Source organism: Streptopelia decaocto, assembly GCF_964273445.1.
Source record: "Streptopelia decaocto genome assembly, chromosome: 25".
Classification (NCBI taxonomy): domain Eukaryota; kingdom Metazoa; phylum Chordata; class Aves; order Columbiformes; family Columbidae; genus Streptopelia; species Streptopelia decaocto.
In genome coordinates, this window is record NC_138680.1 from 3,223,997 (window position 1) to 3,238,572 (window position 14,576).

Below are 14,576 nucleotides of genomic sequence, written 5' to 3' on the forward strand. Positions count from 1 at the left end.
GCAGGAGAAATAAGCTCAGCCCATAGCCCTGCACTCCCAAAAACCTCCGCTTTCCCCTGTATTTTGGATTATCTCTTTGTTCCACCACAAAATCGGCCCAAACCAATTACATTTGACCAGACTCAAAGAGATGGAGGCAGAGCCTTCATGGGCCAGGGTTCCGGGAACAGCCCCGACTTTCCATTTCATTTCATTTCATTTCATTCCTCCTTGAAGGATGATTTGGAATTTGACCTTGCTGGGAAGGTGGCATTGCGTAGCATGTACAGGAATCAAGGTTAACCATTTGCACGAAGCGCTGAGATAATGCAAAAGCAATTTATTGCTGCTTGAGCCTTGGGAAGTAAGAAAACCATCCTCCGAGGGCCCAAAAAAGCCAAAAAATAAAGTGGCTTTGTTGTTAGCCATGAAATGAACGCACATGAGGCAAGAAAAGCCTGGTCCGTTCTCATCCTCACCATCACGCTGTCCCATTAAACCAGTCCCAAAACCTGGAGAAAGCAGAGATCAGACCAAATCCTTCAACAATGTGGAAGTGAACACAGCGATCGCTACATCTCTCCTTCCTTTCCCCCTCATCTTGCCCCCGTAGCAGGATCTCCTGGATTATCACAGCTTTGTTACCTCCCAAAGACACTAAACAAAATACACGTTGCTGACAGATGGTTTGACACTGTGTTCTCCAGCTGAAATGACATTTTGGAGCTGGAGAGCCACGTGCACCCACGTAATTCCAGCAGAGTCCTCCCCGCTGGTCACCCCCGTCTGCAAGGCGTAAATCAAACACGGGCACAAGAGCTTCCTTTTCGTCAGGCAGCCTTATTCAAGGAAACAGATGCTTTAAAACCCGGAGAGAAACACTTTCCAGTATTGCCCCACGCAGTTTATCTCGGTTTTCTACTCCACAAACAACAGTCAACAGCAGCTGATCTTCCCTCGGCAGCGCCGAGGAGGGTGGGGAAATTGCAGTGTCACTTACCTTGATGAGCCCTTTCCCCTACAGTCTTAGGTCTTGCTCCCTGGTATGAATCAGTCTGACATACAGCGCTGTTTCCAGGTAGGAACGGGTTATATTTTAACCTGAATTAAGGGCTCCTTTCTGCCCCTGCTTGGTGACACCCTGGGGCATTGGGAGCCAGAGGTGCCCAAGAGATGCACAAACTGAGCATTTTCCCTGTGTTTGTGAAGAAGGGACAAAAATATTCATCATTTGTGGAGGGAAAACAGGGCAGGGAGTCTGGTCTGGCTTGTGGCTTTGTCACATCACACATCCCGCCGGCGGGAAAAGGAACAGCCTGTGTCTCTTGGGTGGTTTCCTGCCATCCGTGCTTGGCATGGTAAATAAGAGTCATCGTCAGAGCGAACTCGATTCCATTTACAAAACCACTCGGTGTTGCGCAACGATTCCCTCGCTGCCTCCCAGGGCACAACCACTGCTCGGTGCATCCCACCCCGGAGCTCCCCTGGGGTTTGTGGGTCCCTTGGGTGCTCCCCGAGCCCCAAACCCCATCACGGCAGAGAAGCAGCGCAGGGCAAAGCCATTCGCACCGCTAGAAGCACAGTTTGGCTGCAGGCTGCACGGAGCACGCTCATTTATATTAACACACCGACAAGTCGATGCGAAATGCGCCGCCGCAATCTGCACGTGCGTTGCATCACTGCGAGCAGCTAAATGATGAATCAGCCCCACGGGTCTGGTGTATAACCCTCTTCATGGGGCTTCTGCACAGCAGAAATGCAACACGAATGTAATGAGAAATGAGAAACAACCTGCAGAACGAAGCGAAATGCTCCATAAGCCACCCAAAGAAGGCGGCTGCAGCCCCCAGAGCATCTGCCGGGCGCTCCCCAGCTGATCAGGAGGATCCAGTTGTGCTTATCGTGGTTCTTGGCCAGGCAGGAGCTGCAGGACACGGCGGCTGCACCCGCGTCGATAACGCAGGAGTGTCCACCTTCCGGGAACCGCAGAAATTGTGGCTTATCTGCAAGATCCAGCGAGATACGTCTGCTTTTTTTTTTGCGCTTTCCAAATCTACAAGTTCTCAAGCACCTTGTGTTTTGGGGGGGTTTATCCTGTTCACAAGCTGCCAGCTCGGGGGAGGAGACAGAACGCAACTTCACCCCCCGCAGCACGATGCCACATAGCAGCAAATGACAGGTAGTTGTATATTCTATCGTGGAAAGGAAAAGGCACCTGTTTATGGCACGGTGTAAAGTGTTCACTTTAGAAGAGGGACCACGGCACACCAGCCCTTGGCCACCACCAGCCCCATCCCTCCTTAGAAATGCTCAAAACAATTTCAATAGTGAATCTGGACCTCATGCCCCCAAACCATCCTTAGGTCAAAGGCTCAGAAGACACCCTGGAAAAGGGATTTTCTGACACCAACCTGGGTTTTCCTGCCCTCCCGGGTGCATTTTATGGTAGAAGCAGCTGCAGGGGAATATCAAGCTCTATGAAACACAATGCGTTCCAGTTGTTTTTTCATCTCTATATTATCAAACACCATAAAAATAACCAAAGGGTATTGTTTTGTCTTCGGGGTGGACTGACCCACTTATTAGAGCATCCGTGGAAAGCATCCCCTGGCTTTAAGCCCTTGCTCAGCACAGCGAGGTGCCGGTAGGTGGATTAATATCAGAACATCAGGCACCCAGAACATTAATCCTGCTCCGGTACAAACTCAGAGCATCTTTTCTTTGCTTCAATTCACCAAAGCACCACTCTAGATGACCAAGTTATTTGTTTCATAGCCAGCGTTTATATGTAACACATCAACCACAGCGTATTAGGTTGATGCCATTGAGAGCCATGAACACGAATGCAAATTGAATTAGAGAGAATTGAGCCCTAGTGATGCTGCGGGGTTATTCCTACACCAAAACAGCCGAAATCTGAAAACTCAGCAACGCAGACAGATCCAGCATATGTCGACACTTATGCAACCTCGGAGGTAAAGGAGGTGTGGACACCAGGAATTTGGCCTGTGGGTTTTATTTCAGTGCTCACATAACCTGACCTAATTTACCATTGCCTCGCTCCGTGGATGAATGGCACAGGGAGAGGCAATACCCAATGTGTATAATTAAGCTTGGCTTTTGTATTACTTCCTGGACCCAAGTTTTTTCTCATCGACTTGCCTTTCTAGTTTGAAGCCCTGGGGAAACAATGGGGAAGGCGCAGCACATGCTGGTGGTGCTGCCGGGAGTGACTGGTGGCACTGGGCAGAGGCGGCTGGAAGGATCCCACGGGGTTTGTTTGCTGGGGTTGGCTACAGCCCTTCTGATTTATTTTTGCCTTGTTTCTAGCACTTAGCAAAATTACAACCAGAAAGAAAGGAGAAAATCCTGGCTTGTTGTTTAGAGCTGGGGACGATCCTCCTCTGCCACTGACCCCTCGCATGGCCTTGGTCATGTTGTTTAACCAGCCTCTTCTGGGCAGGGTTTTGTGCGATTAAAAGAGCAGAAAAGGAGGAGATGAAGGCTCTGCAAATGGGGCCGTGGCTGGCGGGCAGTCCTAACCTGCTGCTGCAGTGCAAGCAAAGGAGAAATGAGCTTTATTCGCCACAGAGTGAGCGCGGCCAGCAGCAGGGATGCCCTTGGAAATGGGCAGAGGGGTGTTCTAACAAATACACACAAAAATGCAAGGAGAACAGTCCAGCTGGGAGACACAGCTCAGCGCTGGGTGATATCTGCTGGTCCCGGTGCTCGGCGGGGGCTGATATTGGGGAGGGTGCGGTGGGATGGGCGACGTGCAGCCCCGAGATAGTGACCAGGCACCCCGCACACACCTCAGCGGGGGCTCAGGGGGGACCTGTGCGTGTCCTACACATGGGTTTTCTTTGGAAATGGTTGATGCCCCAGCGCTTTGGTTCTGCATCAAGCTGCTCACTCCAGGCGCCAATTCAGAGCGAACCAAAGGATTTTAGCAGCTTTAACCCAAATTTCTTGCATTGCACAGGGTGAGCACAGCAGGATTAGGGGAAAACTTCCCTGCAGAACGCTGGGAGCCCAGAGGCAGAGCCCAGGTCTGTGTGACCGGCACGAAAGGTTTTACTCCCGCTTGGCGGTGCTGTTAACGGTGGAATGAAATACATTCGCAAACAACCAATGTTTTCGCTGCGAGGAGCGCGCATCTGGAAACAATTAGCACGCTCAGAAACAACCGGCGCGCATTCCTCCATTTTGCGCCGCCCGCGGACTCTGGCAATGAGGGTTTTATGGGCGGCTCTTCAACTCCCGCACGTTTTTCAGCATCTCGAACACCCGGTTCGGCCCAGGGCGACCCCTGGAGATGCAGAATCCACCCTGAGCTCCCAGCAAACCACCCCCCAGCGCTGCGGTTTTGTTTGCGTGGTTTGATGGGTGTTTCTTTCAGCCCACAAAGCCTTTGCTGCCGCCAACATGCTCCTGCTTGTGCCTTCGTCTCCATGCATGCCGGCAGCATCCCGCAGCCATTTCCCCCAAGCGCAATCTGCAGCAGCTGCTTTTTGGTGAAATTCAGCTCGGAAAGGGCTGTGACAGCTGCTGTGTGGCCGGTGGGAGCCTGTGCAATGCCAGGACGGTCCTAAAGCTCCTTCTCCTTGCAGGTCCTCTCATTAATTAGGCATAATTTGCCGTCCCAAAGCATTTTCTTTCTTGCCAGCGCACACCCAGCGCAGCTTTCCTTGCAAGTTCAAGGCTGCCCGCTCCGTTTGGGCCCAATGTAACAAGGGATATACACCCATGGACAAGAGTTAAAACGCAAAAATCCTGAAGACACCAAATGTCTCGCCCATTTTGGAGCTGCAGACCTGGAGTCCTCCCTCCAGCCCCAGCAAATCCCTCTCCCCTGCCCTCAATCCGTGGCACACCACGCATGGTGTGGCTTAGTGTATTTCTGCTTTGCTTCTATGAGAAGTTAATTGAAACACTTTAACTGTTGTGCAAAAACGTGTTAGAGAAAAGTGACTTCGTTCTCAGCGCATGGCAAAGGAGCTGCAGTGAGATATGGTGGGAAGCGGAGCTGTGGTCCCAGCCTGGTTATGCAGCAAAACTCAGCGTGCAAAATCCAGGGTGAAAAACTCAGTGTGCAGAACTCAGCGTGCAAAACTCAGCTTGCAAAACTCAGTCTGCAGAACTCAGTCTGCAGAACTCAGTGTGCAAAACTCAGCATGCAAAATCCAGCGTGCAAAATCCAGCGTGAAAAACTCAGTGTGCAAAACTCAGCGTGCAAAATCCAGCATGCAAAACTCAGTGTGCAGAACTCAGTGTGCAGAACTCACTGTGCAAAACTCAATGTGCAAAATCCAGTGTGAAAATCTCAGTGTGCAGAACTCAGCGTGCCAAACTCAGTATGCAAAACCCAGCAGGGAAAACCCAGTGTACAAAACCTGGCGTGCAAAACCTGGTGTGCAGGATCCAGTGTGCAAACCCCGACGAGCAAAACCCGGTGTGCAAAACACAGCACGCAAAATAACCCGTCATCCCGGGAAGCGCTCCAGCGAGGCTCCCCGGCCTCTCCACGAGGTTAATCCTGTTATTAACACATTATCGTTGCCTGGATAAACGTTTTCTTTCCAGCTCCCAGCGCTGCGTGGGCACATTGGTGCTGCCGCTCAGTGGCAACGCGCAGGACGGTTCCTCCTACGAGGCACCAAGCGGCTTTTAACTCATTTTACTTAACCAGATTCATTTATTTATTACTTAAAATATAAACATTTAGATGCTTATTATGGCTGCTACCATGCACTGCGTACATTTAATATATAAACGAATGTTTCTGTGTGTATATTTGTATTTAGAAGTGTCTGCTTGTATGTTTATTTACTGTATTTATGTTTATGGTTATGCCAGCAATGCCATCTACAGCTTGCAGAACCCCGCAGCATTTGCCCCCAGGCTATACACTAATTTATTAATTATTTTAATTAATTTATTAATTAAATCAATAAATTAAACAAGCATGAATTCAACGCCTGCGTCTTGGCCACGCCCCCGCGCCTTGGCCACGCCCCTCACACCCACCGCGCCCTCCCCCACCAACCACGCCCCCCCCCACCAACCACGTCCCCCCTCGCACCCGTGGCCACGCCCCCCCCGGGGAATCCCTTTCCCAGCCCAGCATCTCGAACGTCCGCGCCACGTATATGCGTGCGTGCGTGCGTCACGTCCGGCGGCGGGCCCCGGAAGTGGCGCGGTGTCCGTTGCTATGCGGCGGGGCGGGAGGTGAGCGCGGTGCCCGCTGCCCGGGGCCCGGCCGAGGGGATGGGGGAGCGGGAGCGGAGCTGCGGGCACGGGGGTTACACGGGCCGGGCCGTGCGGCCTGCCCGCCGCTGGGGTCCGGAGGAAGGGCCGAGGGTCCTCCGGGGGCTGCTGGGGCCTGTTCGCTCCGCTCGGAGCGGGGCCTTGGTGGTTTGTTAGGCGGGGGGCGTGTGTGGGCGGTGAGAGCGGCGGGGGCGGTGGGGAAGGACGGGCAGTCCTGGCCTGTGTTGAACTGTCACCGTTCGTGGGGTTTTTAAAATATTGCTTCTATTATGTTATGTCTGGAGCCCTTACAAAGAGGATGGAGTGGAGCATCTCCTGTGTGAGGAAAGGCTGAGGGAGCTGGGGCTCTGGAGCTGGACAAGAGGAGACTGAGGGGTGACCTTATTGTTTATAAAGGGTGAGTGTCAGGAGGATGGAGCCAGGCTCTTCTGGGTGACAACCAGTGATAGGACAAGGGGTAATGGGTTCAAACTGAAACACAAAAGGTTCCACTTAAATTTGAGAAGAAACTTCTTCTCAGTGAGCATGGCAGAGCCTGGCCCAGGCTGCCCAGGGGGTTGTGGAGTCTCCTTCTGTGCAGACATTCCAACCCGCCTGGACACCTTCCTGTGTAACCTCATCTGGGTGTTCCTGCTCCATGGGGGGATTGCACTGGATGAGCTTTCCAGGGCCCTCCAACCCCTGACATTCTGGGATCCTGTGATTTACATCTTGGGGACTGGCTTTGCAGGTGGTAGCGGGGCTGAAGATCCATCTGCTGACAGTGCCCTTTGAACGCTCTCTAGATCATCTGTGTTTTCTTTCTAGCTCAGGAACAGAAGAACGATGGCTTTGGGAATGGGGGACGTGCCTGCTCAGTCTGAGGTGACCGGCTGATGTCGGAGCACCAGCTGGTCTTTCTGCTCCTCGCATCCCAAAATGGGGAGGTAAGAATCCCAAAGGAACTGTCAGATCAAGCTGTGATGTCTGTTGAGTGAAGGACAGGGAACTTAATCATTAATTCGTGGCTAATGATGAATTCAAAGGTGGGAATAGTGTCTCGGTTACACTCAAGCCAGAGCATGAGCAAAGCTAGAGCAGAGTAAGAAGTTTTGTAAAGAATCTGTTTGCCCTTAGCCTGTTTTAAAATGCACTGTGCTTCTTTTTGGTAGTAAAGTCCATTTTTAAAGCAGATTATCCCCTTTGAATTTTAGGATCAGCATCTCGTGTTTGCTTCCTGCTTCTTGGCACTTCAGCATCTCCCCGGTGGGGTGTCCCCGGATTCTCAACACCACCCTGCGGCAGATCCTCGTCATAGGAATTCTCGCTGCTGCCGTCTCTTTGCTTTACTACTCGCTGGTTGTTATCCGCAATAAATATGGGCGTGCGTACAGGGACAAAAGGTTCCACAGGTGAGAGTGGGAGAGGCTTTTTGGGAAGGAACAAAATGTAGTTTTGGTGCGAAAGAGAAAACACTGGCAGGTTGTGTCTGTAAAATATGTGAAGGGGGGGAAATGGATGAGTAAAACTTCCTGCTTTTTATGAAGCATTCCTTGTCTAAGTTGATTATCACTTATCAATAATTCAGTTTTCTAATATTTTATCTGTCTGTAGCAGCTCAGTAAAACTATTGGTGCCAGAATGTTGCATGGTAAATTATTTTGAAAAGTGCTTTCAGTATTTATTGTGGGAATTTGATTCTTATTGGTGGCACTTCACTTCCTTCAGCAATAGTGAAAACTGAGTGATTCCTATCGGGAAAGCGTTGTCTGATGTTGAGAAAAACTTCTATATTCAACCCAACATCTGGTTTTCTTCTAGATATCTTGCCCGAGTAACTGACACTGAAGCCACAGATACAAACAACCCCAATCTGAACTATGGGATCGTCGTGGACTGTGGCAGCAGCGGCTCGAGGATTTTTGTGTATTGTTGGCCACGGCACAATGGGAATCCACACGATCTCTTGGACATCAAGCAGATGAGGGACAAAACCAGAAAACCGGTCGTTATGAAAATTAAACCAGGTACTGGAAAGAAATTAATATTAGATGCAATTTTCTAAATAGTTGCCTGTCCCAAATTTGCTTTTTCGAAGCCCATATTTAAAGTCTCTGGGTAAAGGACACTTGTGAGTTGTCAGCGTGGCACTCCCCCCCAGCAATTATATAAATAGGTAATAAACCTAATGCAGGTTTTTGTTTCATATTTGGAGGATGATTAACTGTTAACTTGGTTTGTATTCCTGTAGCCGATTTCCTGGGTTTGGCTTTGGGTTGCTCATTTCTCTGCTGTGTTGGTTATTGAGATTTACCAGGAAATACCTGATGCCTGAGTTGTTTCACCCTCGTATTTATCTGTTTCACCAGGCATATCGGAGTTTGCCAGCTCTCCTGAAAAGGTCAGCGATTATATTTCTCCACTTCTGAGCTTTGCTGCCGAACACGTGCCACGCGCAAAACACAAAGAGACGCCTCTTTACATTCTGTGTACTGCAGGAATGAGGATTCTGCCAGAAAGGTTATTGCACATCTTATTTTTAGCCTTTAGAATAGTGACCTTGGTGTGTCTGACTCTTTTTAACTGCCCCAAATGTAATTTTGCAGCCAGCAGAAGGCGATACTTGAAGATCTGCTCACTGATATTCCCGTGCATTTTGATTTTCTGTTTTCGGACTCGCATGCAGAGGTTATTTCAGGGAAGCAGGAAGGTAGGTTAACGTTGGAAAAGCGACCTTTGAAATGTTTATTATTTTCACGGTACAACTTGGATAATTTTGTTGTTACTGTTGCTTTTTAAAATTCTAGTTTGGTTGGGAGACCTTATTCCTCAGTAGCACCATGTGGAGTGTGGAGATGATCATCTGCTGTGATCCTCTAACTTGTCTAAATGTTTTCTAATTATCCGTGAAAACAACTTCTCTGTGTTTAGCAGGAATTTCAATCTATTTTCTCCAGCTTTGGGGAGGGAGGGGTGAGGATAAGGCACAATGTTCTTGATGGAAGAAACTTTGCAGGGAAAAACAGTTTCTAAAGGAGCGATGTTCTGGTGTGAGCAGCTTAAAATCACTTTGAAAGATAAAGTGCTTATTTTTGGTGAAATTTACACATCAGACTGTCTTTATTACATAGAATTAGGACTTTATTATAGCCTTGACTTGGGAGAGATGGAATAGACTATCTTGTCAGGAATGTTTAACTTGTAAATATTTTAGGTAATAAACTATGAGCAGTGATATATCGTAATAACTCACATGGAAAAAGATCCCTCACTGTTTTTAAGATGATATGTACCAGATACTCCTGAAATCTGTTTTCTTATGCACGTAGGAGTGTACGCGTGGATCGGCATCAACTTTGTTCTTGGGAGATTTGAACACACAGATGATGGTAAGTATCTTAATTGTGAACTGGATTTTAGGGAGGACTTTGAGTACCTCCCTGTGCTTTCCCTGTTGATTTTAGACAGATATTAGTGAACAGTGCGTGTGCAGATGCTGATGTTGGCTTAAATTTTTTGTGAAACTTCAATGATCTGCATTGCTAAAAACCGAAAGTTAACTTTAGGCCCAGCTCAGCTGTATTTCTCCTTGGTCTTTTATGGTTTTGTGCAGAGGATGAGGCGATTGTGGAGGTGCACGTCCCAGGCAGTGAGAACAAAGAGGCCATTTTCCGTAAGAGGACAGTGGGTATTCTCGACATGGGCGGCGTGTCGACTCAGATAGCGTACGAAGTCCCTAAAACTGTAAGCTTTGCCTCTTCGCAGCAGGTTATTATCTGTGCAACTTCCTTCTTTTCCTTTTGGTTTATTTTCATGCATAGTCGTTGGTTTGGTTTTCTTTGTTGCGAGTCCTGTTCTTCATTACATCACGTTCCAAAACCAAGGCAAGAGAAGAAGGCAAATACAAATCCTTCATCAGCTAAGCACTTCATTTGTATTTTGTTCATTTGAACACTTATTTCACTTTCATTATTATAATTTGCCACTAATTTTTTCATTTAAGTGGGCATGCGTTCTCTGTGTGTGTGTGCATGTATGTGCCATTTTTGAATTTCTTATGAGACTGTAGGAGTTTAGAAACAAAACATTGTGTGGTTCCTATACAAGAAGTTGTATAAAATATGACCTTTTCTTTCAAGTTGGGTTGGAAGAAATGGAATTAACCGGACACGGGGGGTAACAGTACAGTTTATATAAATATCATCTACATCCTCAGCACAATTCATCTATTGTAGGAAGCAAATATCTTTGTTACAAGTCTTAAATGGAGCATAAATTGCTGTAACTTCAGTTCACTGAGTTCCAGAGGAATTCCTGAATTTTGAAGCTGAATAACCTCCTATTAGCTTCATTGAGAAATTATCTAAAGAACAACATAAAAGCCCTATGTTTTGACTCTCAATGCATCGTTATAATGATATATATCTTCGCATGAAATGATGGGTTTTTATTATCACAGGTTGTATAAATTATAGATACAGATAAGTAAGGAGTGAAGTTTAAAGATGTCAAGGGCACGCAGTTGTCCAAAACCCTAATTTTTTAGATTCTGGTTCGTATTGTTTATAGCTAATCTTGGGTGTTTGTTCATACAGGAGGAAGTAGCCAAAAACTTACTTGCAGAATTCAACCTGGGCTGTGACGCTCATCAGACTGAGCACGTGTACAGAGTCTACGTAGCCACGTTCCTTGGCTTTGGAGGAAATGCAGCGCGCCAGAGATACGAAGACAGTGTATTCACCAGCACAGTGCTTAAAAACAAGTAAGGGTCTGCTTGGGAATATGGTTCTGTGCATCACTGGGCTCAGGAAGCCCCTAACCTGGATATATTTAGCAAAAAGTCCTGATATAAAACTTAATTTCTCTGTGTGCAATGCTGAAGTTTCTTTAAATTTGATGCTGTTTTATCTCAGAGCTTGATGTTTCTGATTTTGAGTTGTTACTGTGCTTATTCTTTTATTTTCTACAGACTGCTGGGCAAACAGACTGGCATGAGTTCTGATCTACCCTACCTAGATCCTTGCCTGCCGCTGGATGCTCAGGACGAGATCCAGCAGAACGGACAGATCATGTATCTGCGAGGAACGGGAGACTTCAATCTGTGTCGGGAGATCATTCAGCCCTTCATGAATAAGACCAATGAAACGCAGACGTCCCTGAATGGTGTCTACCAGCCTGCTGTGCACTTCCAGAACAGCGAATTCTACGGTTTCTCAGAGTTCTACTACTGCACCGAGGACGTGTTACGCATGGGAGGAGATTACAATGCTGCCAAGTTCATGAAAGCTGCAAAGGTAAAGTGTTCTGGAGGGAAAGCTTTTTCTAAATCAAAACAACTCTCCAAAAGCGTTTTGTTCTGAAAGTCTTGCAACAAAACTCTTCTTCTGAAGATCCAAAATGCTTTTATCCTGCAGTGAACTATCGCAGAACATCATTCTTCCTCACTGGGTTTTCTTTCTTGTTTTAAGGCACAATAGTAAAATGGGCCATAGAGGGAATGGTAGTCAACTATTGATAATGAGGAAATCTGTGCTGATTCCATCCCTTGCTTCTTTATAGGAATGTATTAGTTGTTAGAAAAATTAATTCCTCTTGCTTCATGCATTTTGTAGCAGTTTCTCAGGTGTTATTCCTGACAGGGCTCAGTCTGTTTGGGACAGTTTCAAGTAAGGCTACAACATAAAATAAATGAATATGAGCTGCTTTAATGCCCTAAAAACATCTCCAGGTACCTGACCAAAGACTTTAAGTGCTACTGATATAATTTAACTGCATGTGCCAAGTATGGATCAAAATGTTACAGAAAATACCATGAAAATTGTGATCTGGATTATAAGCAGTGCGAGGCAAGCTGGTTTTTGGAGTTTTCCAGCTTTTTTTCTGCTGGAGGCAGAAGCAATGTTGAAGTCTTTCTTTTTTTTCCTTGAAGGATTATTGTGCCACTAAGTGGTCCGTCCTCCGGGAGCGTTTTGACCGTGGTCTTTATGCATCACATGCTGATCTCCACAGATTGAAGTGAGTATTTGTGTTTGTACAGCAAATTCATTTGCGCAGAGTCACCAGGGAGAGGTCGAGGTCATGTCCCAATGATCCATTTAATGAAATCATTGAAGGTGTGAATATAACCTTAAATATTGCATCAGCCGTTACAAAGTACTGGTAATTATGTGTCTAATTGTGCTCCCTGGTGCTCTGGGACTCTCTGGCTGCTGGTCTGACCTTGTGCTGCTCTTTCTATAGGTACCAGTGTTTTAAGTCCGCCTGGATGTATGAAGTATTTCACAGCGGCTTCTCTTTTCCTGTGAGTTACAACAATTTGAAAACAGCTCTGCAGGTTTATGATAAAGAGGTGCAGTGGACCTTGGGAGCCATTCTTTACCGAACGCGGTTTTTACCTTTAAGGTACCAGCTGTTTTCTCAAATATCTGGAAATAGCGTTGGGGTGGAAGGTGTGGGAGTCCTGTGAAGGGAAGAAACGTGGGGAGAGTGAAGCAGCTGATGATGTTGTAATGCCTTGTATATGTCCTCAGTATGTATTTCAGGCAGCTCAATTAATGCTTTATAAAGATGATTCTACTCAAGCGGGCTCTGTATTGTTTGGTAGGATAATTTGGAGGCAAAGTTTGACTTGCAACTTAGGTCTGTTATCCCTTTGATTCTTTTCAGAGACATCCAGCAAGAAAACTTCCGTGGCAGTCACTCCCACTGGAGGAGCTTCTCCTTCGTGTACAATCACTACTTGTTTTTTGTCTGTTTTCTGATCGTGCTGCTCTCCATCCTGCTTTACCTGCTGAGGCTGCGGCGCATCCACCGGCGGATGCTGCGGAACGGCTCGTCCTCTTCCCTCTGGATCGAGGAGGGTCTCCCAGCACAGAAGATCGCAGGACCCTTATGAGACACTGCGGCGGAGACTTTTTATTGGACTTGCTACACAAAAAGCCATTTTTGCCTCAGGGTTCCTCCTTTTTGTCCCTTTAAACCATTGAAGAAGCAGATTGCCTAGAGTGTGGGATACAGCTGGGCTTTGGAAACGTGGGAAAACGGGGTCAACTTGGCTTAGTCTCGTTAGACAATATCTGCCAAAAATTATGTGTTTTATTTTTAATATTGCACTTTTGCGTGTAATGGGACAAGCAAAGACTTGTCAGTAAATGAGTAGTAGCAGCTTAAGCTATGTATGGTAAGAGAATGAGTGTGAATTCTCATCCTTTGGGTGAGGTTGTGAAATGCTGTTAGCTGGGGTGAATGAGGACTGCTTTTCTTTTCCAGATTCCAGGATTGATATCACTTGACTCCTTGATTCTGAGCCTGCTCAGTCAAAGAAAAGGAAGTGCAGGGTTTTCAAAAGCAGTAAGAGAACCTTTTAGGACAGCTTATCTGATTTTATATTCTGGAATAAGTACTGTGATGGAGAAGAAAAATCTATTGCACCCAATGCTGTGCTTCCACAAAACTGCTTAAATCAGTTTTGGTTATGTGACACTTGCCCCATTTGTCTCGGAAGTGATATCCTCGTAGTGGCAAAAGTCACTAGTTTTTAATCCTTTATTTCTGTTTCATAATCATTCAGAGATCTCCCTGAAACTCCAGTAAGGTGAAGAGAACTGGAATACGCCCAGACTTCTGTTTCTGCTAGAGTAGACATGCACAGTGTCTCTTTTTGTTGTTTTTTGGGTACTCTGATTTGTTAATTTATATTTTATTTAAAACTGTTGATTTTACTTGAAAGCAAATTTGTCCATGATTAAAAGTGGGATTTTTATGAACTTCTGGTGTATGGGTATTTTATTGCACAATATCCCTTTTGTTTTCGCTGCTTGTATCCAACTGGCCAAACTGTATTCTCTTCTAGTAGGTGTGAATGTGCTGGAAAACTGGATGCTGTTTGCAGTGCTGGAAACTGGACACGTTCATACCATTTTGGTCATATTTAAGGTGCAGTTTATTCATCTAAAAGTCTAGATACTTTGAACTGGTTTGTCTGCTTTCCATATGCTTGGTTTTGCCTTTGTGTAGGGAACTTAGGCCTGATCTGCTGAACTGCAGCTAAATTTAGGTGCTAAACCTCCCATCCCTTCCACCCGTGTCTGGAGATGGCTGCTGCAGTCATAAAATTCCATCATGTATCTAGGTAATTCTTGAAATGGCAACAGAATCTTGAACTGAACGTTCAGAAATAACAATGACTCCTTTTTATAAAGGATCCTTTGTGCCTTTCCAATCCAAGCGCTGGGTTTGCAATTTGCTACTTTTCGAGCACTTAGATAATACACAGTCAGGAGCTGTGGTACAAACTTGGTGCAGTCCTGGGCTGATAAGAATTATCAGGAAGCTGACAGTGCCCATTGTTA

General features: G+C 46.6%; 1 protein-coding gene across 3 annotated transcripts; it reads left to right on the plus strand.

The window, feature by feature from the left end:
- The first annotated feature begins 6,149 nt into the window (after positions 1-6,149).
- ENTPD4 (ectonucleoside triphosphate diphosphohydrolase 4) lies at positions 6,150-13,991 on the plus strand. 3 transcript variants are annotated; one of them, XM_082072672.1, is made up of 13 exons: positions 6,150-6,207; positions 7,054-7,172; positions 7,440-7,637; positions 8,047-8,252; positions 8,595-8,745; positions 8,832-8,935; positions 9,555-9,614; positions 9,839-9,993; positions 10,821-10,987; positions 11,195-11,519; positions 12,155-12,240; positions 12,466-12,627; positions 12,892-13,991. In XM_082072672.1, the coding sequence occupies exons 2-13, from the start codon at positions 7,165-7,167 to the stop codon at positions 13,118-13,120; spliced, it is 1,851 nt and encodes a 616-aa protein (XP_081928798.1). In that variant the 5' UTR covers positions 6,150-6,207; positions 7,054-7,164; the 3' UTR covers positions 13,121-13,991. The 3 variants fall into 3 exon arrangements, with proteins under 3 accessions (XP_081928798.1, XP_081928800.1, XP_081928799.1); XM_082072674.1 differs by having other exon boundaries at positions 9,839-9,969; XM_082072673.1 differs by lacking the exon at positions 6,150-6,207 and adding an exon at positions 6,461-6,643.
- Positions 13,992-14,576: the final 585 nt, after the last annotated feature.